Source organism: Cyprinodon tularosa, unplaced genomic scaffold (genome assembly GCF_016077235.1).
Source record: "Cyprinodon tularosa strain WSP-4 unplaced genomic scaffold, ASM1607723v1 ctg39, whole genome shotgun sequence".
In the NCBI taxonomy this organism is placed as follows: Eukaryota; Metazoa; Chordata; class Actinopteri; order Cyprinodontiformes; family Cyprinodontidae; genus Cyprinodon; species Cyprinodon tularosa.
Window position 1 is genome coordinate 603,186 of NW_024039107.1, and position 26,250 is coordinate 629,435.

The 26,250-nt window shown below is 41.8% G+C and overlaps 1 protein-coding gene across 3 annotated transcripts in view; it reads right to left on the reverse strand.

Annotated features, from left to right (window-relative positions):
• Positions 1-1,406: 1,406 nt before the first annotated feature.
• Positions 1,407-26,250, reverse strand: part of si:ch211-246m6.5 (von Willebrand factor D and EGF domain-containing protein) — a 45,984-nt gene continuing 21,140 nt past the window's right edge. For 2 of the 3 annotated variants that reach the window (XM_038297519.1, XM_038297518.1), the window contains exons 20-33: positions 23,101-23,445; positions 20,291-20,461; positions 19,288-19,619; positions 18,763-19,219; positions 16,329-16,424; positions 16,136-16,231; positions 15,909-16,004; positions 5,987-6,082; positions 5,823-5,918; positions 5,661-5,756; positions 5,477-5,572; positions 1,997-2,092; positions 1,791-1,908; positions 1,407-1,742 (exon numbers count right to left, since the gene is read on the reverse strand). In XM_038297519.1, the coding sequence (XP_038153447.1) occupies positions 1,685-1,742; positions 1,791-1,908; positions 1,997-2,092; positions 5,477-5,572; positions 5,661-5,756; positions 5,823-5,918; positions 5,987-6,082; positions 15,909-16,004; positions 16,136-16,231; positions 16,329-16,424; positions 18,763-19,219; positions 19,288-19,619; positions 20,291-20,461; positions 23,101-23,445 (2,249 nt within the window). In that variant the 3' untranslated portion in view covers positions 1,407-1,684. The remainder of the gene's footprint in view (positions 1,743-1,790; positions 1,909-1,996; positions 2,093-5,476; positions 5,573-5,660; positions 5,757-5,822; positions 5,919-5,986; positions 6,083-15,908; positions 16,005-16,135; positions 16,232-16,328; positions 16,425-18,762; positions 19,220-19,287; positions 19,620-20,290; positions 20,462-23,100; positions 23,446-26,250) is intronic. The other variant, XM_038297520.1, reaches the window with a different exon arrangement.

The following is a 26,250-nucleotide window of genomic DNA, read 5'->3' on the forward strand; positions in this document are numbered from 1 at the left end:
TGTATAACCCAAAGCTGAATTTTATTGCATCAATTGTTTTCTATAAACCTGCAACACAGACACCTAAACCATCCCTGACCATTATGGTGCCACTCTAATGTTGAAAGCCTCACCTTGACTCCCCCAAAGCCACGTTAAGAAGGGGATTAATCAGTCCTTTCTAAACTGTTTGTACTCCAATATAGTCTGCTTATCATTTGGTTTGAAAAGACATCTACACCTAAGAGTTTGTCTCTTGGTATGAGACATTCATCCTGGAGTGTTTGTTTGTTTGTCTGATGTGATCCAGGGACTGCAGGAAAAGTGTGCCACCCTTGGCCGTGGACTCTGAGCTCCCACTGAGTGAACAGTCCAGGTGGAAGCAGCCTGCAGTCTGTCGGTACCCTCCAGGGCCATCTTTGGGGACGGATATAAATATCTTCCTCCTGTGGGCTGCTGTTGAAGCTCAAACCCACGGTCAGGATGTCAGTTTCTTCTACGTTTCCACACATATCTGCCATTTGTTTATTTTATTTAATTTTTTTAATTTCTGCTCATACTTAAGTTTCATCAAATATCTAATAAATAATGAGGGGTTATCAGGAAGTTCTCATTGAACATTTTATAATTAAGTGGTTTAGTGATTTTTCTCCTTTTTTTATACTTCTATAATTGTTGCCACTAGAGGGCGGGAAAGTCCCTGTAATTACTTTCCAAGCTCAGGACCTGCAGCAAAAACACTGTTTTTATGATAATGGTTTTTAGCACATATTGCAAAAAAGAAAAAATACAGACCAACTGGAAACATTTTTTGAAGCCTTATGCAAAAACATTGCTGACAAATGTCTTTACTTTGTGGTTAACTGAAAATGTATTGATTAATGTCCTTTTCATATATATATATAGTGCTTTTATTTATATATATATGATGAATAGCATTTTTTTTTAGTTTTTATTGTGTTAAAAAAATCCCCCCCCCCCCCCCCCAAAATAAAATTTTGATTTTGCTTTACTTCAGCTAAATGCTTTTTGAGCAAAAAAAAAAACACTTTGACTCTTCTAGTAAAAATGGCTTGTCTTGTAGGAGGCTAAAGAACATTTTATTTAGCTTTTTGAATTAGTGTTTTAGTATTTTTTTTCTATTTCCACATCATGCGTTTGAATGTTTTTCATATATTGGAGGAAAACTACTTCATAAAACAGTGAATCTAATAATTTAATGAGCCTATATTTTCAAACATTGGTTAAATTCTGCAACGTATTGGGCCTAAAATGAAATAGGAAATCCGGAGCCCCCTCTGGTGATAACCCAACATACAGCATGTACTGTACAACAGTTTCTTATTTTTAAATAAAATCTTAGCTTTATTCTTGACATTTTAACTCAAACTTTTGTTTCAGGAAATCAATCCAATGAGAAATGCCTATAAAATATTTTTTTTTATTCTCTTACAAAACAACCAAATGATTACAAAGTGATTAAGAAATATACATCGAGGAATATATGACAATATAAAACATCCACATAAATAAATAGTCATAAAGGAGTTTGGATTATAGGCGAGGAACCTGAACATGGAGGTATTTACAGTAGTCGGGACATTGTTATGAGTTTGGTTGGATAAAAGGTTCCCGTCCAATGGGAGCCTTCCTTTTTTTCCACCTTTGCATCAAAACTTCGTCTTCAGCCTTGAGCGATGGGGAGCTAAAACATGACAGAGAAATATTCACATGTATGAAGACAGAAAAACAATCCATAATCTAAGCACTATAGTCACATAGTCATTGTTTTAAATTTTTTAGATGATGCTCTGCATGTGGTCCTCCTTACCCTCTGGGAACACCGAGATCCAGAGAATCCGCTCCTGCAGGCGCAGACGTTTGGACGAACGCAGCGGCTGCCGTACAGACATCTCTGCTCACAGCGAGCTGAGGATGGAAAAGTTTTGAAGCTTTTATTCAGAAGCAGAAGGAACGTCTGCAGAGCACGAAGTAACAGAGGCGGTTTCAAACTCACGGTTCTGGCACAGCAGGCCCTGCCAGTCCGGCGGACAGTGGCAGGTGTTTGGACCGACGCATTCTCCTCCGTTCAGACACCTCTGCAGACAGCTGGCTGAGAGGAGACATCAACTATATTTACATTTTAGGGGATCTTAATGGAGATTTGTTTCTAATTGGATTCATCATCAAGTGAAAATAGACTTTTAATAATTTATTCTAATTCACTGAAACTTGACCCGGCTTGATTCTATTAAATAAAATAAAATGAAATTCAGTACCATTAGAACCAGATGGGCATCTAAAAACTCATTTATGACTTCCACTACTTTTACAGTTTAAGTTTAATCTCAAATCTAATCTGTAGATTCCAGTTCTGATCAGGTTTGAACTAATTCAGCTCTAATGAATAAATATAAACCCCCCTTTTGATTTGTTTTAGTCCAGTCTAATCCAGTCCAGGTGCAATTCAATCCAATATATTTTCATTTTCTTAATGTTTTTTTTTTTTTTTTTTTTCCTAAATACTTTCCAAAAGTCCAATTTGATGCATATGTATTGATTTACAGTCTGTTCCTCTTCCCACTGGAGTCCAATTAAACAGAGAACCGCTTATACACTTCATTTAATCCCTAATTCAGTTTAATCAGTTTTAGCTCAGTTGATTTTCTCCATCTGGGCATATGTTGCACGCAGCTACAGCCAGTTTCCAGTCGGTTCCACTTTAGTCAGACGATAAAGTTTATTCATATTATGCAGGAATACAATTATATCCATTTACAAACTCGCCAATAGCAGCCAGTTCTATTCAGTTCAGTTTAATTATGAACAGCTTAGCTGAATATCGTTAATTAATTCAGGTCAGATTTCAACAAATTAACCAAATTTCCTCTTTTTCCAGTTTCATTTAGGTTTCAATATATTAGAGGTGGACATCTCATTATAAACTTTGTTCCAAAGGATCTATCATGGCTTAAAGCGACGCTTTAGATCAACAGGATAATTATCTGTTTTTTCCCGTCATTCTCAGACAACACATGTTTTTCTCCGTGGTGAAGGAACCCAGAGCAGATGATTGTTGCTCATGCCTGGCAGCTGCTCAGGTGTGAAGCATCACACTAATGAGTCAAAGCTGCAGCAGGTGGTGCTTCCCTTCTCCTTTACATTCCAGTCATCCAGGAACCAGCTTAAAGGTTTCCAAGGTGGGGAGTCGCCATTGGTCCAGGTAGGGATGGTGAGATGAAGCCTCATGAGGCATTTGAACCGTTTGGCCAAATTGCTTCAACGATCAACTTGTGTAGTAGAGAGCTATAGTTAATAATATAATTGAGATTTTTTTTTTTTGCAATATTTTTCATTTTTTCCCCCATATAAATTCATTTGAAATTGTTAATGTTTAGTCAGTATAATAAAATCTTTAAGTTTTTTTTTTTTTTTGGGTGGAAAATGTCTTGGAGAAAAATCATTTTAGGTTTACTGTTTTTCTGCCATTTTAGTGAAATAACTGATGCAGACAGTGAAAGTCTTTGTGCAAATTGGTCAATGATGAGAAAATGTAAGGTGATTGTAAGGTCATTTTTATTAAAACATTATAGTTTTTCCAAAGTTTTTGGTTTTAATCAGGTTGGAAGTTATTTGTTCAACCATCTTTTAGTTAAACCCACCAATCTAATTTTTTGTGTTTTTACCAATATATTTAGGGCAACGAACGCAAATGAGTCACATTAGCCAAAATACTTGTTTTATTGAAACTTTTGAGTCATGGGGTCTTGAACAACCATCTGATGGATTGGAAGTCCATCTCTTACAGCTGAAACTACTCATAACATCACTAGCTTTGTGTTTGTTTAGGGAAGGGGTCGGCAAACTGTTCAAAGAGAGATTGGACCAAAAACTTTTTTTTTTTTAATCTGTCTGGTGTCGCAAAAATGCCTCGTATGGCAACATATTAGCCCACTATAAGATATGTGGGCTTAAATATATAATAAGCATTTGCAACAGTTAATGTGTTATAGAATTCCACTTGTCAGCATTCCCAAGTTTTGGTTCATCGCTTAAGGGTGAAACAGCACCCCCTTCTGGTGGTTGGTCACGTTAAGTATAGTGAACTCGGACATCTCGTTGCCAGTTCATGAGTGATGGGCGCGAGGTAGGTTCACTGAGCTTAACACTCCAGTAAAACTGTGTTAGCTTGATGCTAACATGTAATACTGTTCCTTGTAAGGTGCTGTACCGGCTGAGATGAGCCTGATCGCTGATTATTATTCTGTTCTGCACAGATAAACATTTCAACTCACTCTGTCTCTTGGCCATCATTAACACAACGCAGAATCGAACCACACTATATGAAAGCGTGTACCGAGGTTACACACTCATGCTTAAATGCTTATGCTGGAGTAAATGTCACATCAATGCCTACTCTGCTGTACGATGTTTGGTTCTTTAAGTATAAATTCCATTATAATATTAATGTATTTGTTTTTGTTGCATTGATGAAATTATAGAGAGATAAAGAAATCAGATTTTTGGTGATATTTTCATTTTTTTGGATTTATGGTGAAATATGGATGGAAGTTCCCATCAGTGCATCAGAGCGCTACCTGTTCGATCTGTGAACGGTTTTCCATGCTTGCAACAAAACTAGCCGCAGTTGTGGAGTTTGGAGATGCAATCCTCTTCTTTAATCTATATTTGCTCTCTTTTAATTTTTCAGAAGTTCTGCAATCGCACTTTCATCTCTTAATCCCAACTTGGTGTTTGGCTGCATATTTAGCATGCCTTCCCTGGATGACTTTCCAAATGAATCTATTTAATATTTGACAACTTCTCATTCCAAAGCAAACATTCAGCCAGTCCTTCCGCATTGGTAATGAAAGCAAAAGATTCTCTCCATTCTTATTTGAACCCTTTGTTCTCTTCCTTTTTTTCCCCTTTGGGATCCATGGCCCAAGACACACCTGCCGCTTTGTTTACAAGAGCCACCTGCCTGGCGCTGCGCTGAAACGTGTGTCGCAGGCTAAAATTTATTGTTTAAATGTATTTACTATACAATTTTATTTATTTATTTTTTTTACGGGATTGAAAACATGTTTGTTTGGCCTCCTGCACATCATATTAAAATACAAAATAAAAAATCCATCTTTTTCCATTTCAATACATTTTTGAAAAAGCTTCAGGGAGCATCAAGGGGGTCATTAAAGAGTCGCATGCGGCCCCTGATCTAGGGGAAGACGCAGTAAAGCAAACATTATTTTACGTTTTTACTTCTTTAAACTTATTATGGAGTCAATGTGGTTCCATTAATAATTCCAGAAGCTGGAATAGAAATTGAAGAAGGGAATCAAAGCTCTTCTTATTGCGGCGTCTGGTAAATGGATCTTTTTGCTCATTTTAATTGATGGGAAACTTGAAAGGTTGATTCTCATTTAATCAGAATGTTTCTCTGTCTGCAGTTGATGTGGATCATCGATGGGAGTTTATAAGGAGGAGGTTCCCTTACGTTTGTCGCATCTCTTCCCTCGCCAACCAGATGGACAGTCGCACACATCAGGGCCCACACACCTGCCGCCGTTCATGCACATGGGGTCACACACACCTGGCAGACGGTAGGAAGGTAAATTATCTTAAACCTACATGAGAAATAAGGAGTTGAACTGCTTTGAACCAAGAAGTAGAGGACTGACTTTTCTCGCAGCGTCCTCCAGAGTATCCCTGCAGGCAGGAGCAGATGTTGTTCCTCATGCACATGCCGCCGTTTTTACAGGGAGGACTGCAAACGGCTTTAAGAGGAAGATCGTTATACCATAAACTGCAAAGTTAAATGTGTCTGAGATGTTTTTATTTACCGTTCTGACACTGAGCTCCGTAGAAACCGTGAGGACACTCGCAGGCATTCGGCCGAGCGCACACTCCTCCGTTCAGACAGACGGGGGAGCACAGAGCTGAGGGAAACGGACAGTTGCCTCACTGAAACCTCTCGGGTTTGGTCCCTAAAGCGGAAATCACTCACCGCTCTCACAGGACGGTCCGGTCCAGCCTGGAGGACACGTGCACTCGTCTGGGGACGAACACCGGCCCCCGTTGTGGCAGTGACGGCTGCAGACCACTGTGGCCAACAACAGAAACGGACCCGGTTATCAAGAACCACAGCATCACACTTCCTCTACTGTACTTCACAGTAAAAAAACGTTTTTTTTTTTTTTTACTGTTTTATCTGTTTCTATTTCCTAAATAATAACGATCAAACAACCGTGTTCTTAAAATATTCTATACAATGATTTGCAGGATTTGGAATCCGTTGTCTATGTGCTATCAGGTGGGCATAATAACTCTCTTCAGTGTGGAAGGTGTATGAACTGAAGTCAGATCAACCATATTTTTATTCAGATCTATTAAACTTCCACATGATGAGAAATGTCTGCAATTTACTCAGGCTGTGAAAGAGAACAAGGCTTTCAGCAGATAATAGGAAGGCCAAATGTGCTAAAGTTAAGATGCTCTTTTAAATCCGGTCCATTTAGTTCAGTAAAAACTCAGGGTTCCTACCAACATTCAGTGAACTCGGTCCTTTGGCTTCATTTTAAAGTGCAAGATTTTACAGTTTGGGTAGAAAGGAACAACAGGATATGATGGAAAGAGGAGACAAAGAAAGGACATAAAAACTGTAGGAAGAAATGAAGAGGAAAAATGGGGTGATGAAGAAGGAAGCATTAGAGAAAGGAAAGAAGGAAAGGTTACAAGGAAAGGAAGGATTTAAACACATGGCTAGAGAATTCAAATCATATTTTAACATTTCTCTTTGCTTTTCTTTTCAGCTCTTACCCAGATTTTGAAGGAACAGACAATCGAGTAAAAAATGTGACACAGAGTAAAGGTAAAGATCTATAATCTCTGACCTTTTTGTTATGGTAGCTATGCTAATTAATTGTGATATGATAAAAAAACAACACTTCAAATGTGAACTCCAAATAACTTGGTCTGTTTAAAAAAAACAGTTTCTTTCCCCGATATCATCATATATGCTTCTATTGTAAACTGTGATCAGTCCATCTTCAGCTCAGGTAGATACAATTATCATGTTTTCAGATAAATCTTTTTAATATAAAGAAATAAAATTAAGATTTTAAGACAGTTTATTTCTATAGCGCCAATTCACTTTACAGTTCATCATCCAGTCAAACTGATTCAAAGTTTTCTATCTAAGGAAAACCAGTTGATTGCATCGACTCATTGACTTGAAGGCAATCCCTCACACTAAGCATGCTTGTAGCGACAGTGGAGAGGAAAAACTCCCCTTTAACAGGAAGAAACCTCCATCAGAACCAGGCTCAGTGTGAGCGGCCATGTCACACAAAATAAAAAGGGTAATTATCTGAAGCAGGAAAACCATAACCTGACTCCGCCAGATGGATTTGCTCCGCATATCCATCTGGAAACCTTCGGTTGAAGTAATTTTGGGAAGGGGCGAAAATACTGGTTAGCTGATTGGCCTATGTTGGTGATAGACGGGCCAAATAAACCAATCAGATCAACGAAGCATATGACGTACTAACAGCCAGGCTACTCTTGCCGAAACCAGTCGGGAGAAGAGCAAAACCATCTTTTCCTCTGAGAGAAGTGTAGCCCTCAGCTCCTAAGTCCTTTTAATTTGACGGGCCACGCCCTGTGCGACATCACCCCAACTCTATTTACCTGCGGAGTCAGAGTGCCACTCCCTCCTCCATTCCCCACCTGTGGCTGTTGCATGCTCTGTTGGCGTCTCGTTTCAAAAAAAAAAAGCTACTGGATCTTCCTAAAGATCTAATATTATAAGCTGTCTTTTGGACTCGCTTCTCTCTCACAACTTGGGCCAAACCGCTCATGTTGTCTTTCATTAATACCACTACACAGACGGAGATCAACTTGTCATCCCTTCAACGGTCAGGTTTTTTTTTTATGCCAGAAAAAGGACATCACCCTCACTACAATCTGGTTCACAACAACTTTTTTTTCTTCTAATTCAACTGAAGATGGCGAGCTAAGACCTCTACCTGTGCGGTAGGATACAGACTCTTCTTTCCTATAAGGATAAAAACTATTCTCTTCCCAACCCTGGATTACCATAGCGTATGGACTAACAATCTAACCTAACTGAACCTTGGGGACAATTAATCAAAAACTGTTTTGTTATTAATGTTTGTGTGTTTGTTGTTTTTTTTTTGTGTGTGTCTTGGCCACTTTAATACAAAACTAGTTAAACCTTATTTTTGTCTCTGTGATTATTCACACCTCGGGCTCCTCAACAAACCCTCTTCTGGTAACATCTTTCTACATCTATATAGTCAGTTCCTTGTCATTAGCCTTTAACAAGCGTTACATTTGGCGAGCTAGCCAGGAGTCTGATGTGTGAATATTCATTGTGAATTACTGAGATTGTTTTTTGTTTTTTGACTAAACTTGCATCAGAAGTGTCTGAAATGGATTTCATTGAAAAAACAGGGGTTGAGGTTTCCCATTGTGTTTTTGCTACCGGTGTGACTAACACTCAAGCAGATGATGAGTTGATTGATTATTTGCGTACTTATGGGGATTTAAAAATGGCATTTACTGTTACAGATTCTGACAGTTCTTTTTACAAAAACCTGATTGTTGAATATGATACATACGCAGCTTTGAATAAATTGAAGCCTCTTTTGCCATATAAATTTGAATCACAGAGCAAGTCTGGTTTAGTCTGTGAAATAAAACTACTTGCGGATGAACTTTATGCCACAGCCACAGGGGGGAGTACTGCCATCATTCCTGCCCCCACTGTACCTTCCACTGATTACCTCCATGAGCTCAAACGCATTGCTTACCGATGTGGAAAACCCTTTGAAGAAGTTATTAAAGAGGTAATGGATCAAATAAGTGGACATCTGGCAGAAGTCGGAGGAAATGATGATGATGATGAAGATGAGGAGAGACAAGAGACTACAGTTGATGTACTGGAGACGGGGCAGACCATGTCAGGTTCAACCCTTGTGTCTCAGATGCCATCAACTTCTCAGTCGGTGGGTCATTCTTCCACTGGCCAATCAGCAGACCCTCCTCTAGTCAATACAGCTGCCAATCCAGGACAGCTGATTTCTCTTTCTGGACACGACTTGAATCCCCCAGAAGTACAGAGGGTTGTCGTGGAGCACATTGTGAGAAAGGACGACATGAGCCTCCAATCCTTGTCCCCACTGCGCCTACGAACATTTTCTGGAAGGATTCCTAAACCAAGTAATGAGGCAGATTACGACTCATGGCGTTCCCATATTGAACTCTTGCGAGCTGACCCTACCTTGTCGCCACTGCACGTTACAAGGCGCATTCTAGAAAGCCTGCTCCCTCCAGCTGCCGACCTTGTTAAAAGCTTGGGGCCCAACTCTTTACCAATCATGTTCACCCAAGTGCTCGACTCAGCCTTTGCCACTGTCCAGGATGGAGAAGAGCTCTTCGCTCAGTTCCTAAACACTCTTCAGGACCACGGAGAGCGAGGGTCTTCCTTCCTGCAAAGACTGCAACTGACACTGAGCACAGTTGTGAAGCGGGGCGGAATCCCAGCAAGAGACACTGACAAGCATCTATTGAAACAGTTCTGCAGAGGATGCTGGGACAATGTTGTCATTACAAAATTACAGCTTGAGCAAAAAAAAGACAATCCACCTACCTTCTCCGAACTTTTGTTCCTGCTCCGGACCGAAGAGGACAGGCAGTTGGCCAAAGAGTCCTTAATGAAGAAACACATTACATCCTCGAAACATCGTGCCAACCTGCAGTCTCAGAGTGCATCCTCCTGTGTCTGTGGCCGCACGGACACCAGCGCCATTGATGAACTGAAACAACAAATGGTAAAACTGCAAAATCAGATGTCTGCTTTGCTGGCGAAGAAAATTCCCGCCTCTGCACCAGATTACCGGCAGAGTAAGTTAAAGCCAAAAGTCAATGTCTCCACCAGGCCCAAGCCTTGGTTTTGCTTCAAGTGCGGCGAAGATGGACATATTGTTCCTGCCTGCACAAATTTAGCCAACTCCAGCCTTGTTGAACAAAAGCGCCGACAGCTGAAACAGAAGCAGCAAGCATGGGACGCTAAGAACTCCAAACAGTTAAACTAAATGCAGCTTCTTCGGAGGGACAGGTGGAAGCTGCTACTGAATTGTGTCCCCAAAATCAACGTTTTACACCACGAAACTCCTTTCCCAAAGGATTAATTGGAACAAAAAGTATAGGACAGGTCAAGATAAAAGGCTCAAACTTTCATTGCTTGTTTGACACCGGATCCCAGGTTACCACTGTCACTCACTCCTTCTATAACACATATTTGTCCGACCACGAGATCAAGCCCCTAAATAACCTGCTGGAGGTGGAAGGTGCAAACGGACAAGCTGTGCCCTACTTAGGATTTGTGGAGTTGGACATTACCTTTCCTGCTGAGTTCCTGGGACAGTCAGTGAATGTGAACACTCTGGCATTGGTGGTACCTGACTTCAGATCATCACAGCCCTCAGTCCTCATTGGTACCAGCACACTGGATGTGGTGTATGAGAAACACTCTGAGATCAAAGACTCCGAATTCCAACCAGTACCATATGGGCATAGAGCTGTGCTGAAGATCCTAGAGCTAAGACACAAGCTTGCCACTGATGATCACCATGGCATTTTAAAGCTACAGACCAACAGTCCACAGACCTTCGCAGCTGGAAAAACCATTGTCATGGATGCTATATCCATCGCTCCAGTGTTACAAGGTGAGAAGTCTGTTGTTATCCAGCATCCAACATCTTTCTCCCTGCCCGGCGGCCTGATGGTCCAGTCATGCCTGGTGGATCTTCCCTCAGTCCAACCGTGCCATCTCCCAGTTGTCATCACAAATGAGTCTGACCACGATGTCATCCTTCCAGCCCGTGCTGCTATCGCAGAGCTGTGTGCCTTCCAGTCAGTCCTCCACAAGCAACAGAGTGTGTGCCAGCAAGACAGCCTAAAGTCATCAGAGTCAAAGCTGAACTACAATTTTGCTGATTCACCCATCTCCCCAGAGTGGAAGCAACGTATTATTTCCAAGCTCGATAGCATTCCTGAAGTCTTTGCTCACCATGACCTTGATTTTGGTTGCACTGACAAAGTAAAGCACCAGATCAAACTTGCAGACCCAACACCTTTTAAGCAAAGACCCAGGCCCATCCACCCACAAGACCTGGATGCTGTCAAACAACATTTGCAAGAGCTGTTGGAGTCTGGCATAATACGTGAATCAGACTCACCATTTGCTTCCCCCATCGTTGTGGTGCGCAAAAAGAATGGCAGCGTAAGACTCTGCATAGACTACAGAAAGTTAAACACTCAAACCATCAAAGATGCATATCCTCTGCCAAAGCTAGAAGACACCTTTACGGCCCTGTCCGGATCAAAATGGTTTTCCGTCCTAGATTTGAAGTCCGGCTACTATCAAATCGAGATGGAGGAATCTGATAAATGCAAAACCGCCTTCGTCTGTCCTCTAGGCTTCTGGGAGTTTAACCGCTTGCCGCAAGGAGTTACAAATGCGCCCTCCACTTTTCAGCGGTTGATGGAGAAGTGCATGAGCGATTTAAACCTCAAAGAAGCACTCGTCTTCATCGATGATTTAATCGTGTTCGCTCCGACGCTGGAAGAGCACGAAGAGCGGCTGATGAGGGTTTTGCTGCGGTTAAAGGAGTTTGGCCTGAAGTTGTCTGTGGAGAAGTGTGTCTTTTTCCAGCCATCTGTGCGGTATCTCGGACATGTGGTGTCGAGGAATGGAGTTGAGACAGACCCAGAGAAAATTGCCACCCTAACATCTTGGCCAGTCCCACAGAACCTCAAGGAACTTCGCTCATTCCTCGGATTTGCCGGTTATTACCGACGCTTTGTGAAAGACTACTCATCCATCGTCAAACCACTGAATGAGCTGACCTCAGGCTATCCACCAAACCAGAAAAAACGAAAACCATTGATAAAATCCCAGACCTACCTGAACCCAAAAGAGCCTTTCGGTGGCCGCTGGTCCCCTGCATGTCAGACTGCCTTTGAGACCATCATTCAAAAGCTCACTTCAGCGCCTGTTCTCGCCTTTGCCGATCCTAGCAAGTCGTACACCCTGCATACAGATGCCAGCTGCACAGGACTTGGTGCTGTTTTATACCAAGAACACGACGGCAAGAACAGAGTGGTTGCTTATGCCAGCAGGGGCCTGTCTCGGAGTGAAGCCAGATACTCTGCACACAAGCTGGAATTCCTAGCATTGAAGTGGGCGGTGACCGAAAAGTTTAATGACTATTTGTACGGCACACCTTTTACAGTGGTCACAGACAGTAACCCTTTGACCTACCTCCTTACCTCTGCAAAGCTGGATGCAACGAGCTACAGGTGGCTCTCTGCCCTTTCCACCTACTCATTCAAGATTATTTACAGAGCAGGAAAGCAAAATGCTGACGCAGATGGTCTCTCTCGTCGACCGCATGAGGTGTTGCCAGATGACCACCTGACACAAAAAGAGCGTGAGAGAATTTTAAGGTTCACCCAACATCACCTACAAGATTCCTCACCTGTCTCCATAGACCAGCACACAGTCCATGCCATTTGTGACCGACAGCTTGTGTATGGTTCCACTGCTGAAGACCAAGTTCTTGCTCTGGTCCAGACACTCACCACTGATCCAGGAAGTCTGCCAGACAGTTTTGTTGATGACATACAGTTTGCCTCACCCGTCATACCTGCATTCTCTCCTGATGAAATTGCAGCCAAACAGCACACCGATCCCGTCATACAGCATGTTGTTGCACAGTTGGAAAGAGGAGAAAGTCCACCTACTTCTCTGAGGGACGAACTTCCAGACTTACCTTTACTCCTGCGAGAACTAACAAAACTGGAGCTCCACAACAATGTTCTTGTACGGAGAAGGCAGATTGGGAGTGAAACCACATACCAGCTTGTGCTACCTGAAGAATGTCGCTCTGAAGCATTATACCAGCTGCATGATCAGATGGGACACTTGGGCATTGAGAGAACGCTTGACCTTGCAAGATCCCGGTTTTACTGGCCTCGTATGTCTGCAGATGTCCACAACAAAATAAAGAACTGTGAAAGATGTGTCCGACGGAAAACACTGCCAGACAAAGCAGCTCCGCTGGTTAACATCAAAACGTCAAGACCTTTGGAACTGGTATGCATGGATTTCTTGTCGTTGGAACCTGATCGGAGCAATACCAAAGACATACTCGTGATAACTGACCACTTCACAAAGTATGCAGTCGCTGTTCCCACGCCAAACCAAAAAGCGAAGACCGTAGCAAAGTGCTTATGGGACAACTTCCTGGTACATTACGGCATCCCTGAGAAGCTCCATAGTGACCAAGGACCTGATTTTGAGAGCCGTATTATCAAAGAACTCTGTGCAATGGCAGAAATCAGCAAGATCCGTACCACCCCATACCATCCTCGGGGTAATCCAGTAGAACGGTTTAATCGCACCCTTCTGGACATGCTGGGAACTTTGAATGATCACGACAAGACACACTGGAGAGATTTTGTAAAACCACTGGTGCATGCGTACAACTGTACCCGGAGCGATGTCACAGGATTCTCCCCTTATGAGCTTATGTTTGGACGTCAGCCACGCCTCCCAATAGATCTCGCTTTCGGACTGCCATTGGGAGAGAAAACGCACTCCTCTCACTCTCAGTACATTGAAAAGCTGAAAGCCCACCTCGAAGAAAGCTACCAAATTGCCATTGAGAACTCTGAGAAGCTGATGCTGAAAAACAAAACCCGTTTCGACAAGAACATCACTCCTTCAGAGTTGTCGGTGGGAGATCGTGTGCTGGTGAGAAATGTGAGAATAAGGGGAAAACACAAAATTGCTGATCGGTGGGAGCCAGATGTGTACACAGTCATCAAAAGAGCCAGTCCACTTCCAGTCTACACCGTGAAGCCAGAAAACAAGGACCGTCCTGTACGTACACTCCATCGAGACCTGCTATTACCCTGTGGTTTCCTCTCAGCCCCTGCCAAACAAATCAAACAGAAAGTGACACATTCCCTACCGTCAGAAAGCACACCTCTCAATCCTCCTGATGATGGTGGTGAAGATATCCTGTCGGAAGAAGAACTGATTCCTGTTAAACCTCTCTCCATCTCAGAACCAGTCAGATTCACATCCATAATCGAATTGCCCACTTCTGCTCATCCGGCTGAGTCAGCTGTGGTCCCGCCTGGCCAGCAACCACAGTCTGCCCGGACTGAAGAACCTCTGATGGAAGTGGGGCCTCGTGTGATTGAGAGTGAACCGGAATCTGAATCGTCACAAGAAACCATTGACCACTTAGCTGAAGCTGTAAATACTCACTTAGACTTAAGACCTGCTGCTAACCTGGAGCCTGAAGAAAGCGCTTCCTCTGATCCGGAAACTCCAGACCCCGTCAGCATTGTCTCTGAATCTGACTCACCCTCTGAGCTTGAATTGTCCAGTCCCGGGTCCGAACCACCAGGCCATCGACCTATCCGAACACGTCGTCCTCCTGAGCGGTTCCAATACTCCAGGCTGGGCCATCCACTGCTCCAAAGTATCCAATCTTTGTTCCATGGACTAAGCACCGCCTTTAATTATGTTGTTGAAATTGATGAGGTCCAACCTTCCCTTACCAGTAAACAAGCCGTCTGCCGTCAGCCCGCTGCATGTACAGGGCCGTACATGAGTTCAGGGGGGGAACGTGTAGCCCTCAGCTCCTAAGTCCTTTTAATTTGACGGGCCACGCCCTGTGCGACATCACCCCAACTCTATTTACCTGCGGAGTCAGAGTGCCACTCCCTCCTCCATTCCCCACCTGTGGCTGTTGCATGCTCTGTTGGCGTCTCGTTTAAAAAAAAAGCTACTGGATCTTCCTAAAGATCTAATATTATAAGCTGTCTTTTGGACTCGCTTCTCTCTCACAACTTGGGCCAAACCGCTCATGTTGTCTTTCATTAATACCACTACACAGACGGAGATCAACTTGTCATCCCTTCAACGGTCAGGTTTTTTTTTTATGCCAGAAAAAGGACATCACCCTCACTACAATCTGGTTCACAACAACTTTTTTTTCTTCTAATTCAACTGAAGATGGCGAGCTAAGACCTCTACCTGTGCGGTAGGATACAGACTCTTCTTTCCTATAAGGATAAAAACTATTCTCTTCCCAACCCTGGATTACCATAGCGTATGGACTAACAATCTAACCTAACTGAACCTTGGGGACAATTAATCAAAAACTGTTTTGTTATTAATGTTTGTGTGTTTGTTGTTTTTTTTTTTGTGTGTGTCTTGGCCACTTTAATACAAAACTAGTTAAACCTTATTTTTGTCTCTGTGATTATTCACACCTCGGGCTCCTCAACGAACCCTCTTCTGGTAACATCTTTCTACATCTATATAGTCAGTTCCTTGTCATTAGCCTTTAACAAGCGTTACAGAAGCCTCCAGAGCAGTGTTTTGCTCTTCTTTCAGTGAAGAAATACTCTGTAATTCCGATAAAACTTGCTCGATAGCCACGCTAATGCTAGTTTCATCGGCTGAAGCCGCCATGTTTTTTAGACTGAACTGTCGCGCTTCTCGTTGCGTCACACCTCAACCCGCCTCAAAGCCAACGCTGATTGGACGTTCGTTTGGTGAACGGCTCCAAATTTTCTTCAACGGAGAGTCTCCAGACTGATTAGTGAGTGAAAGCTCGCGAGATCAGGATGGTCTCACGAGGCTAGGAAAACCAGAAGAGACGGAATATAAGATGAGTCAGAAGAGTAAAAAAGATGGACGAATCTTGTTGGAATGCATTCTGATTAAACTGGAACCCTTTTAAAAAAAATATTAAATATTAACTGTTACCAAATCTCTCATGAAACAACATGGACAAAGTTCATGAACACTTTGGACTTACTTGTTTCACACCGAGGACCAACAAACCCATAAGGACAGGAGCAGGTCTGCAGTCCCACACAGCTGCCTCCATTTTCACACGGTAACCTGCACAGAGCTGCAAAGACATCCAGTTCTTACCTGTTTTAGAAATGTCATTAAACCCTCTGCCGACGTATCTGATCACTCAGGAAACTATCATCCTTTTTGAAGATGCATGGATAGTTTAAACGCTGCCTAAATGCTCACCTTGTTGACATGTTTCTCCATGGAAACCTGTGGGACACTGACACACGCCTGGAGCAATGCAAACCCCGCCATTGATGCATTTCGGGTCGCAAATCGCTGATGGGAAATTTAGAAACAACAAAGTTATAACGCATTAGACCTGAAGACAACTGCTTTAGTTCTTCGACAGTTTTTTTTTTTTTAAACCTCCTACCTGTCTGGCAATTTGATCCATTGTAGCCCGGTTTGCAACGGCATGTGTTGGGTGCAGCACACTCCATGTTTCTGCCACACAGGTGCCTGCATACAGCTTAAACAACAAACAGGAAGCAACGCTGATGAATCAATTCAACACAGTTTTTCTTAAAGCTCAGATCTAGGTGATGGTGCCACAATCGCCTGAGCTGTTCCATGTGGTGTAACACAAGCTGCTAACCAGGTATTATGGAATTTACTGCAAAATATGCTTCCAGGAACCATCTTCGATGTTCATACTGCAGATTTATCCCCTTTTGATGAACAAACTGTCCATGTTGGATATTCTTACACCGGGCTTTAGCTATAAATAAAAAGTCCACTTTTTTAATTTGATGATGGATTGTCATTGGGCATCCAGATTTCATGAACTAGGTTTATCCAAATCCACATTTGACCCCGCCCCTTACAGGTAGTCCATTCTTGGTGTTTCTTAAAGTCGTAGGGAAGTCATATTTAAATGTCAAATCATTCTGGCTTAAACATGTAAATAAATGTACTCTTCTTTATCAGACCAAATTGTCCCAAAATTTAGAAAATTTCTATTTAAAAAAAATCCTGTCTTAAAATCCGTTCTTTTTTCGTTATCTTATGCAAGCCAGTTAGTTAAACGTCAGCCTGAACACCTAAATTCAGCCAATCATATATCAACGGTCATCTGTCAATCGAATATTTTCGGTAATAGCATCTTGATTCATATGTCGCAGTTAATTTACGCAACGGTTGAAATAATCATTTCCTTTCCCATTGAGTTGCTCCCCAGTGTTCACAGGGATGGACGTCTGTGTCTTCAGCAGGCGTAGAGCTAACAGAACTGGCAGCGTTGTGAGGCAAGGGCTCAAACATTTACGGCTGTAAGCCTTCGACACCAAACCAAGCTTCTGTCGCCCTGGCGTCCTCTTCCACAACAACTTCGTCCCACTTTCCTTCTCTAAATAAAAAATGTATGACGGAGGAGACTCATCGACGACCTCCGACACTAAACTCTCCTCCTCTTGCATGTTTCCTCTGTCCATAGCGTTCCTTGACAGCGTCGTTTCTAAGTCACCAATTTAGTGCTTCTTGGTCCCAATGGAATTTCCCATTGGGAAACTACTAGCACTAAGTTGCTAACTGGTTAGCAAGATGCTTCGAGACACCGGCTACAATCAAAATGTTTTAGGTCTTTCTGCCACAACGATCCCGCCTTTGATAATCAACCAATCACATTCACTTAATTCACTCGTGTAAAGTCGTGCACCACTCAGGAGAATTCGGAACTGCAGCTGTTGGAACAGCCGCTTCCCTACGACTTTAAGTATAAGGAGGTAGGTTTCCCATAATTCTTTGCGTCAACGGAACGTAAAAGCACAGCGTTTAACAAAATAAATGTTTTCTTTCTATATACTCTGTATGACGCATGCTATTCTAAACACCTTTAAGTGTTTTGGGTTTTATGTAGTAATGGTGTCCGTCACTTAATGACGTCTGTAAGGCGACAGGATGTTTGAATTCATTTTGGAGCTCCTCTCCTACTGTGACCTTCTTACTGTTGACCCCACAAAAGATAGGAGCAAGGAACAGGAGGTGGGAAATACAATTCACAATCCTTCATACCCAATGAGCTATTTTGTCCAGAGTCTGGATAAAAAAAATTATGTTTAGAGCCACAAAATATTGCATGACTTTTTAAAAAAATGCAACATTTTATTTTTGTTTATCTGCCATAAAAACCTGCTGCCATCTTTAACAACAAACAGTTAAATTGTATTCTTAGGTGATAAAAAACATAATTTTCAAGTCAATAAAAAGAAAATTTTGCTATAAAAAAACACATTTCCAGTTCTTTGTGTCGCTCTGTTGTAAAAACCTATATTAAAATATTCTTTATAACAATCACTAAGGCTTCTCATACTGGTATGTTACTATAGTGCATTTGTTATTTATGTAATTTTAAGCTACTAGAGCCATTTAGTACCTTCTTTGAATTGAGGGTCCAAAGAGCTGAAGGATGCAGACCCCTGGTTTAAATATTTGTCGATAATTTGGTTTGGTAGGAGTCTGGTTTTTGAGACTCTATGAATCAGTAAATATTTTAATTTGGCCCTAACTGCAGTTTGCAAGTAGGGATGCTTGTCTCTATACTAATCATGTCAGGCTTGGCTCAAAAGTTGTATTGACAGCTGTACTTACTGCCTCTGGATGCAACTATTCAAGGTTTACTATTAGAAAATGTACTAATTGCATTAGTCAATTCAGGCCTAAAGACCAGTTTGGCTCAGTCAGGCTTTTTTGAACCTCTTCAGCATAGACACACACATTGAGGTCTTGTTTTTTTTTACTTGTTGAGACAGAAAATGACGCTTTCATGTCAATATTTTATCAATAAATATGGCTCGGTGGGTTAGCCGTACCCCGACAGTTGTGTCCGTCTCCGGTGTATCCTGCGGGACACCTCCCACAGCGCGATCCTCCGCCCACGGCTGGCTCACACTGGACTCCAGGAAAGCAAGCCTTGTCGGAGCAGGTTCTCGCATGTCCATTGGCTGCTGTGTCGTTTCTGACTTGAGTGAAAGTAGGTCTTTGCAGTGGTGAGCTGGAGATCATCCTAACAAGAGCAGTTGGAGTTGGTTCCGGTTGAGTTTGGGCATCCTCTAGGCTGAAATCAAGATGGTCTCCATCTGCGGAGAACTCTGATTCAGACAGAGAATAGGACAGCACTGTGAGGGCGGCAGTGAGAGGAAGAGCTGGTCTCTGAGGGGTCCAGGATTTGGGTGATGGGTGGTGGTTAAGCTGAGGCTGGACTCCCTTTGATGACGTCGCCTTAACGGTTGTAGCACCGGTCAGCACTCGCTCAGACGTCTGGGAAACCTAAAGGCACTGGAGCCATTATTGTTTGGAATCATAGCAGCTAATCGGTACAAAACATTTTAACTCACCGTGGAACCCGTTACACTTCTTGATCTGCTGACGGATCTGGTGAAGGAAATTTCCTGAGAGGAGAGGGGATTGGATACGGCGCTGGGTGTTGTCTTTGTGGCGTCTCTAGAGGAAGATGTGACGGCTTCCCTTCGTCCTGTTCCACCAGCTCTCTGCGATGCCAGATCCTGAGCTGATGGCTCGTCTTGCGTAGCAAATGATGAAGGCGGACGCTTGATTGATTGCCTGAATGGAAAGTTTGGCAGGTGGAGGTGGGACGTTTTGGCTTTTTTTCCCTGCAAATATCGGCTGAATTTTCCAGACGTCTGCTGCTGAGGGAGAAAATTGGATGCTAAGGAAAGACAGGAAGTCAAATCAGTGCCGTTTTACAAATCGTCCTCATTTCCTCCCCTGTTCCTGCGATAAAGTATCAAAAAAACACTAAAAAACTACCGTTCCATGAAACACAGACTTGTTAGAAGGGTTTGCAAAAGCAATCCATTTAATCCATTTTAAATCCATCAAGCTTTAAAACCATGAATATTTCCAAACCAGATGTTGTAAATGATCAGTGCTGGCATAAAAACATTGAAATCAAAACCATTCAAGCCATTTATGCAATGTTTAAGGCATCTGCAGAACGCCCACCATTGCTTTGAGACTTTCCAGACAAACAAGACCCACAGCAAAGGGATTAAAGCTGGATTCAAACTGTCTCCTATGAGTTTTCTGGTCTCTCTCATGAGCAACAACATGAAACAATCTTCTGCTAACTTTATGTTCGAGTGGTTAATGCATTAAGGCCATCTCTAACCACTCACACTGATTTATACGCTGCAATATTTTCCAATAAAAGAACACTGAATATCGAGGGGGAAAAATATAAAAAACAAGAGCAGCACATAACTTCTGTAAGGATTCAGATTACTTAAATGTCAAAGTTTTACAATAAGTTGAAGTAAAAGGGAAATTTATCACTAATAATTGGATTAATGTGGAAACTTGAGGTAAATGATACTCTACCTTCCTTGGGGGTCTTCATGCAGACCCGACCATTGCCATAAAGTCCAGGGGGGCAGCGGCCGCAGACGTAGCCGACGTGTGGAGGTCTACGGTTGATGCATTGAACTCCAGGGAAGCAGGGCCTGCTGGCACATGTTGCTGAGACACGGACAGCAGGAGACTGAACCGATCCTGGAGGATTCAGACAGAGTGGTCAGGAGAAAGTCTGCCTAAATGTAGTCGGTTATTTTAGCTAAACTTGCACGATCGCTTGCCTGATTCCATATTATCTGCATTAATACTGCGCAATTCACGACCGGATGTCCTACATCTATTCACTGCTTTATTGTGTAAAGCTTACTAGCCTTAAATCTTTATGGAATAGTTTCAAGAAGGTGTCGGATTTTGTTTCACATTGAAATAATTGCATCATGCAGCTGCTGGAGGATCATCAGCTGCACAGGAATGATGTCAATCTGGTCTGGTTGTTTGAAGCCACTCGAATAGATTTAATTTGTTTTCAGGAAATAACATTCAGATGATTTAGCTGTGCAGTCTGGAAGTTGTGTGACAATGATTTCAAAGCCATGATCATGGTCATTAATAGGAATCAGGTTAGCTGATTCTGTTTCTACAGTGATGTTTGCCCATAGCATGTCAGGTTTCTGTTTCTGTTATGTTTTTCTTTAGAGTATCCAGTTTTGCTTTACTCCTTGTTTTCTAGTTTTAGTGGGTTAATTCTTAGTTTATTGAGTTCTTTGGTTTTTTTCTCAGTTACTGTCTTAGTCTTGGTTCTGTTATATTTTCTTTTTAGTGTTCAGTCATGCTTTACTCCTTGTTTTCTAGTGTTTGTGTTTAGTTTTCCTTTCTACATGTTTTATAGTCCTAGTAGTTTATTGTTTTTGTTATTTCCAGTCCTCCAGGTTTCTATTTGTTGCCCTCTGCTGCCCTCTTGTGTTCTCCTTTTTCCCTAGCTCTTTCCCTCTCTTGTTCTGTGCACACCTGCTCCCAGTTTCCTCATTAGCCCCTCTCTTTCAAACACTGTAAAACATGCTTCAACTCCTTCTCTCTGAGCCTTCCTCCTTATGATAGCGATTCCCCTGATGTCTCCATGGTTTCTGGTACGTTTTGACTAGTTTTCATGTTTTGATTTTTGGACTCCTGGTTTCATGTTTGTTTGGACTTTGTTTTCTTTTTGGATTTTGGACTCCTGGTTTCCTGTTTATTAGGACTCTGTTTTCATATTTGGATTTTTGGATAAACTGCCTCTGTTTTCTGTAAACTCATTATTAAATCCACAAGAGATTCACCTCTGCCTCCCTGCCTCTGCTTTTAGGTCAACTAACCATAGCCAAATCATGACATAGCAATACTTTCCACAATCACAATACCTCCTATAGTCTGATCCTCTGAAGAAGGGAGGTTATTTAAGCTATTCTTGCCTTTCTTTAGTCTCAAGCCAGTCTTTCTGCTCTGACCTCTGACGTCATTAAAGGGGTTACAGAATGCAAAACCTAGTTCCCATTGTCATAGATGAATAACGATAGTTCAGTGGGTGAAATATGTACGTACAGAGAAGTTCAAACCCCATCGACACCACATTTCTCTGCAAATCTCACAATTCTGGTCGTCTGGTCACTCTACCATATCAACAATTTGATGTATAAGTGAGTGAGTGCTTGTTGCTATGATGCGTCTTAGCTCAGCAGCTTTAGTCATTGTAAACCAACCAATCAGCACTCTGCTCATCTAAATATTCACGAGCATACCATAAAAGGATAAAACCTGTCGTTTCATTCTAGGGCTTTTAACCAGGCTGCATTAGGGCTCATAGAACAGCAAATATGCCATTTTGAGCCCAACCAATGTTAGACACCCTATTCAGAGACCTTAAGGACCAGGTACCCTATAGAATCATTCTATGACCCCTTTAAGGAATTTCCATTTACACAACTGCAGTTAGTTTTCTGTTAACTCATTAGTTGGTAAAGCATCAGCTTCCGTGATCTCAGCATATTCAGAAATGATCAGACCTTCTTTACCTACATCCACACACCTGTCATTGGCTGGTTTTTAATACCTGGACAGTGGTTGGTCAATAGAGGCTAATCAATTAATAGTCTCCATTAAAAACAACCCCAAAAACATCTCAAAATACCTTTCCTCTCAAAATATTGCTCCCAAGTCCTGCATTACTCTTTCGGTACAAATAGTAGGAAAGCAAATGAAACTCCTTACTGTGTTATAGCTGCTTTATCAACTGTTGAATCTGAAACATTATTCTATAAAAACAGCAGGAAAGAAGCCTGGCAGAACATCTTAGAGCCTCATAAAACTCATCCATGATGGTTGACCATAGAATTTAAAATTTCTCAGCAGTTTTAAGTGGTACGTTCTCCCAATGATCTTTGCATTTATTATACATCACGCCTTATTCCGTAACTATGAAATGGAATATCAGCGCTTTCTGTCATGATGCTATGAAGTCGCTGGTATTTCTGTCTAAATGTACAAATAAAAACTCTTGGTTAACTCTTCCCCATTTCCCCTGGAGACAACCCTGAGGATCTCAACCGTCTTTTCTTGCAGTTAAGATCTGTTTCAATTTTTCTTTACATTTTGTGTTAAACTTTCATAAAGATGCCTTTATCCAAGGTTTAAGCTCTTTAACTAGATCTCATTGATATTTTGAAAAGGATCTTTCTCAACATAGACTTGGATGCTCTCGTTTCTTAAAAACCTCCCATTAAAGAGGATCAAGTTTGCTGAAGTTTCGTAATATAGACTAAGTCTATATTACTAATCTATATATTTTTTAATGTTTAGTTTACCTGCTGATGATCTTCCATTTCCTGATGTCTTATTGGAAGTAACCCCCACTTCAGTCCTGGCTGTAGATCGGTCCGGTACTTCTGTCTTCACTGATGTCTCCAGGCCGTCCTCCAAACGGTCGCTGGTGGACTTGGATGAATTTGGATAAACTTTTGGTTTTATTGGCTGACCAGCTGCTGCCAGACCTTTTTTGGTCTCTTCCATCCTGAGTCTTAAGCTGGAAGTAAATCCTGGATTATTCCTCCAAGAGGTTGACTCTGTTTTGGGGACATGTCTTAAAATGTCCTCGCCCTTCATATGTGGAAAAGGTGTTGTGATGATGATGTTCGGTCCAAAGACTGCAGCTTTTGGGAATAAAAAGCCAAGTGGTAAACTTTAGTTACTTTGGAAGACCTGTTGTATGCCACTTATTCTAGACAGTTTGCACAGATAGGGAAGTAAAATACTAAGAGAAAAAACATTTGACAGGTCAGAGCTGTAGAGAGGAAGCAGTTTGTTTATAAAGAGGCATGATGATTTCTTTATGGCTAAAGCGGATTTAGGATGTCGGATTTTACACAAGGCAGCACCTCTAAATGTGATTAATCCTTCTCTAGCTCTGCATAAACCTTTGGTTAACCCCAGGAAAGGAAAGCAGACTGCAGACTAGGGGACTTTTCAACATGGAAGATTTCTGACGGAACATTTCTGTATTCATGTTGTTTTTCATACCTTTTTCAGTGCAGTTCTGATCTTAAAATTTACAAAATGCAACAAAAAGGGGGTTATATGCAAAAGTATGACTGGGACATTTATGTATTGAAAAGCCCTCAAGGCAAGTAAAAATTTAAGTTTTTTTCTTGTAATACTTAATTTTGACACTGATGTAATAAGAAAGAGTCCAGTCATTTCATCAAGAGAGTCAAATCTGAACATGATGACGTGATGAGATGGAGTCTGGTGTCCTATTGTTTGGTTGGAAAGAAAACCTGCTGCAACGCCGCCCTTTCTGGAACCAGTTTGACTCCCCTGCCTTAAGGTGTGTTTACACTTACGGCAAACAATGCAACTCTTGATTTTTTTTTTTTTTTCTTTGTTTTCCTACGTTAGGCAACTTGGAGCGATGGGATTCTTTGTTCCCATGCATAGAGATGTCTGTGACATGCACTCACTCAACATAGGCCTACAATAACATATTTACAGTTGATTTTTATTAAAAATGCTTTTCAGTAAAAGTCAACAGCAATAAATACAATAATAATAATTTTATTCAAAATGTATTTATTAAAAAAAATACTTAACAATTCCTGTAATAAATGAAAAGCACAATGAAAGAAATGTCTCATCTAAACATCCCTCACTTAACAATAAAAGTTAACAATAACTCAACTCCCAATAACAGATGATACTCAGCCTCAGTTATGAACAAAATGTCTGTTCTGTAGGCTATTGGAAAAAATAAATTAACAAATGAGCTAATTAACAAAAAATACCTCTTGTGTATCAAAAACGTACCAAAATGTATCAAAAACGAACAAACATATCAATAGACTATCTTTACTTTCCGAGTCCAGGTGGCTTTTCAGATTCCTTGCACCTCCATTGGACACTGAGACACACATGCCTGCTCTGCACACTGTGCACAAGGCCTCCCATTTGTCTCGACCCGGTCTGAAAGCGGGAAAACTCTTTTGTAAATCGTCGGTAAACATACATTTGCGCTTTTGCATGTTGTTGGCGTACTGACAGCCAAACTATCTATATTCTGATTAAGAACAGGACTGCCCGCACTGACGCGGCTCAGGGGTTACGTCACACGCAGCGCCGTGCGCAGTGCCCTAGTGCCTGTAAATTTAATGGTCCAATGAAGGTAATTTAAAAATCAGGACATTTCCTCACTTTCAAAAAAAAAACCCGGGACGCCCGGGACAGGACGTGAAATACGGATATGTCCCGGGAAATACGGACGTTTGGTCACCCTAGCTTACATAAAATTTTGCCTCTCTTTCAACGTTATTTTTGCATCCACTTTTCGTACATCCATCAATCCTGGGCTCAGTTTAGCTTTGCTCCATTTCCCAATTCACATCAAAGCCAATTCTCATCAAAGCGTTTCCTTCTCATTAGTGACCATTAATTAGCTTCAGATTTCATCTTCATATAAGGATAACATTTGGATCACTGACGTCTTTAGAAATGACTTGGTAACCATTTTCAAATTGATATATTTTTTTCTTATTTTCCATAGGGGCATGATTTGTTGCTTCCTCAGATCATGAGCCTACTTCGTGCAGTCAGGTAGGTTCTGTCTGATAGTGTTTTTTTTAGTGTGTTCTATAGCCGCTCAACTGATGGTCGTTACTTTTCCCCTTAAGTCATATTGGTTTGAGTCCCTTTTTGTTTTACGTTAAAAATCTTTTAAAAAGCCTTTTTTTAAAGGAATAGTACACCCAAAACATGATTAGCCTTCATTTTCTACTCACCCCCATGCTGAACAACACTCTGGAGTACTTTTTTGATATCTCAAATGCATCTGGAGATCTGGGAGGCTTCTTGCTGTCTGCTGACATTCAAATAATGGAGGTCTATGGCGCCCGAGGCAGAAAGGTCCATAAAAGTCCACAAAAAACGTGTCACTATTCCTCCATACTGCTCGTCCAATGTATTCCAAGTGTCCTGAGTGGGTAGCGTCCATAATTTACTCGAAACGAAGTCATTTAGAATGTTTTTAGAGCATAAACAGTAGTGTATAGGATTTCCTGAAAGCGCGCACATGCGCGTTCACGACGCTACGGAAGCCGGCAGACCAAACCAGCGCATTCAGCTCGGCAAAGAACTCATGCTCTTCCTCAACACTGAAGTCCTCAGACATTTTTCTTTCGTTGTTTCTTTCTTTGCACAGGTAAACAGCTCATTTCTTCTTCTACGCTTGCATTATTGGCAGAGCAGACGCTGAATGCGCACTTTCATCTGGTTTGGTCTGCCGGCTTCTGTAGCGTCATGAGCGCGCATGTGCACGCTTTCAGGAAATCCTATACACTACTGTTTATGCTCTAAAAACATTCTAAATGACTTCGTTTCGAGTAAATTCTGGACGCTACCCACTCAGGACACTTGGAATACATTGGACGAGCAGTCTGGAGGAATATTGACACGTTTTTTGTGGACTT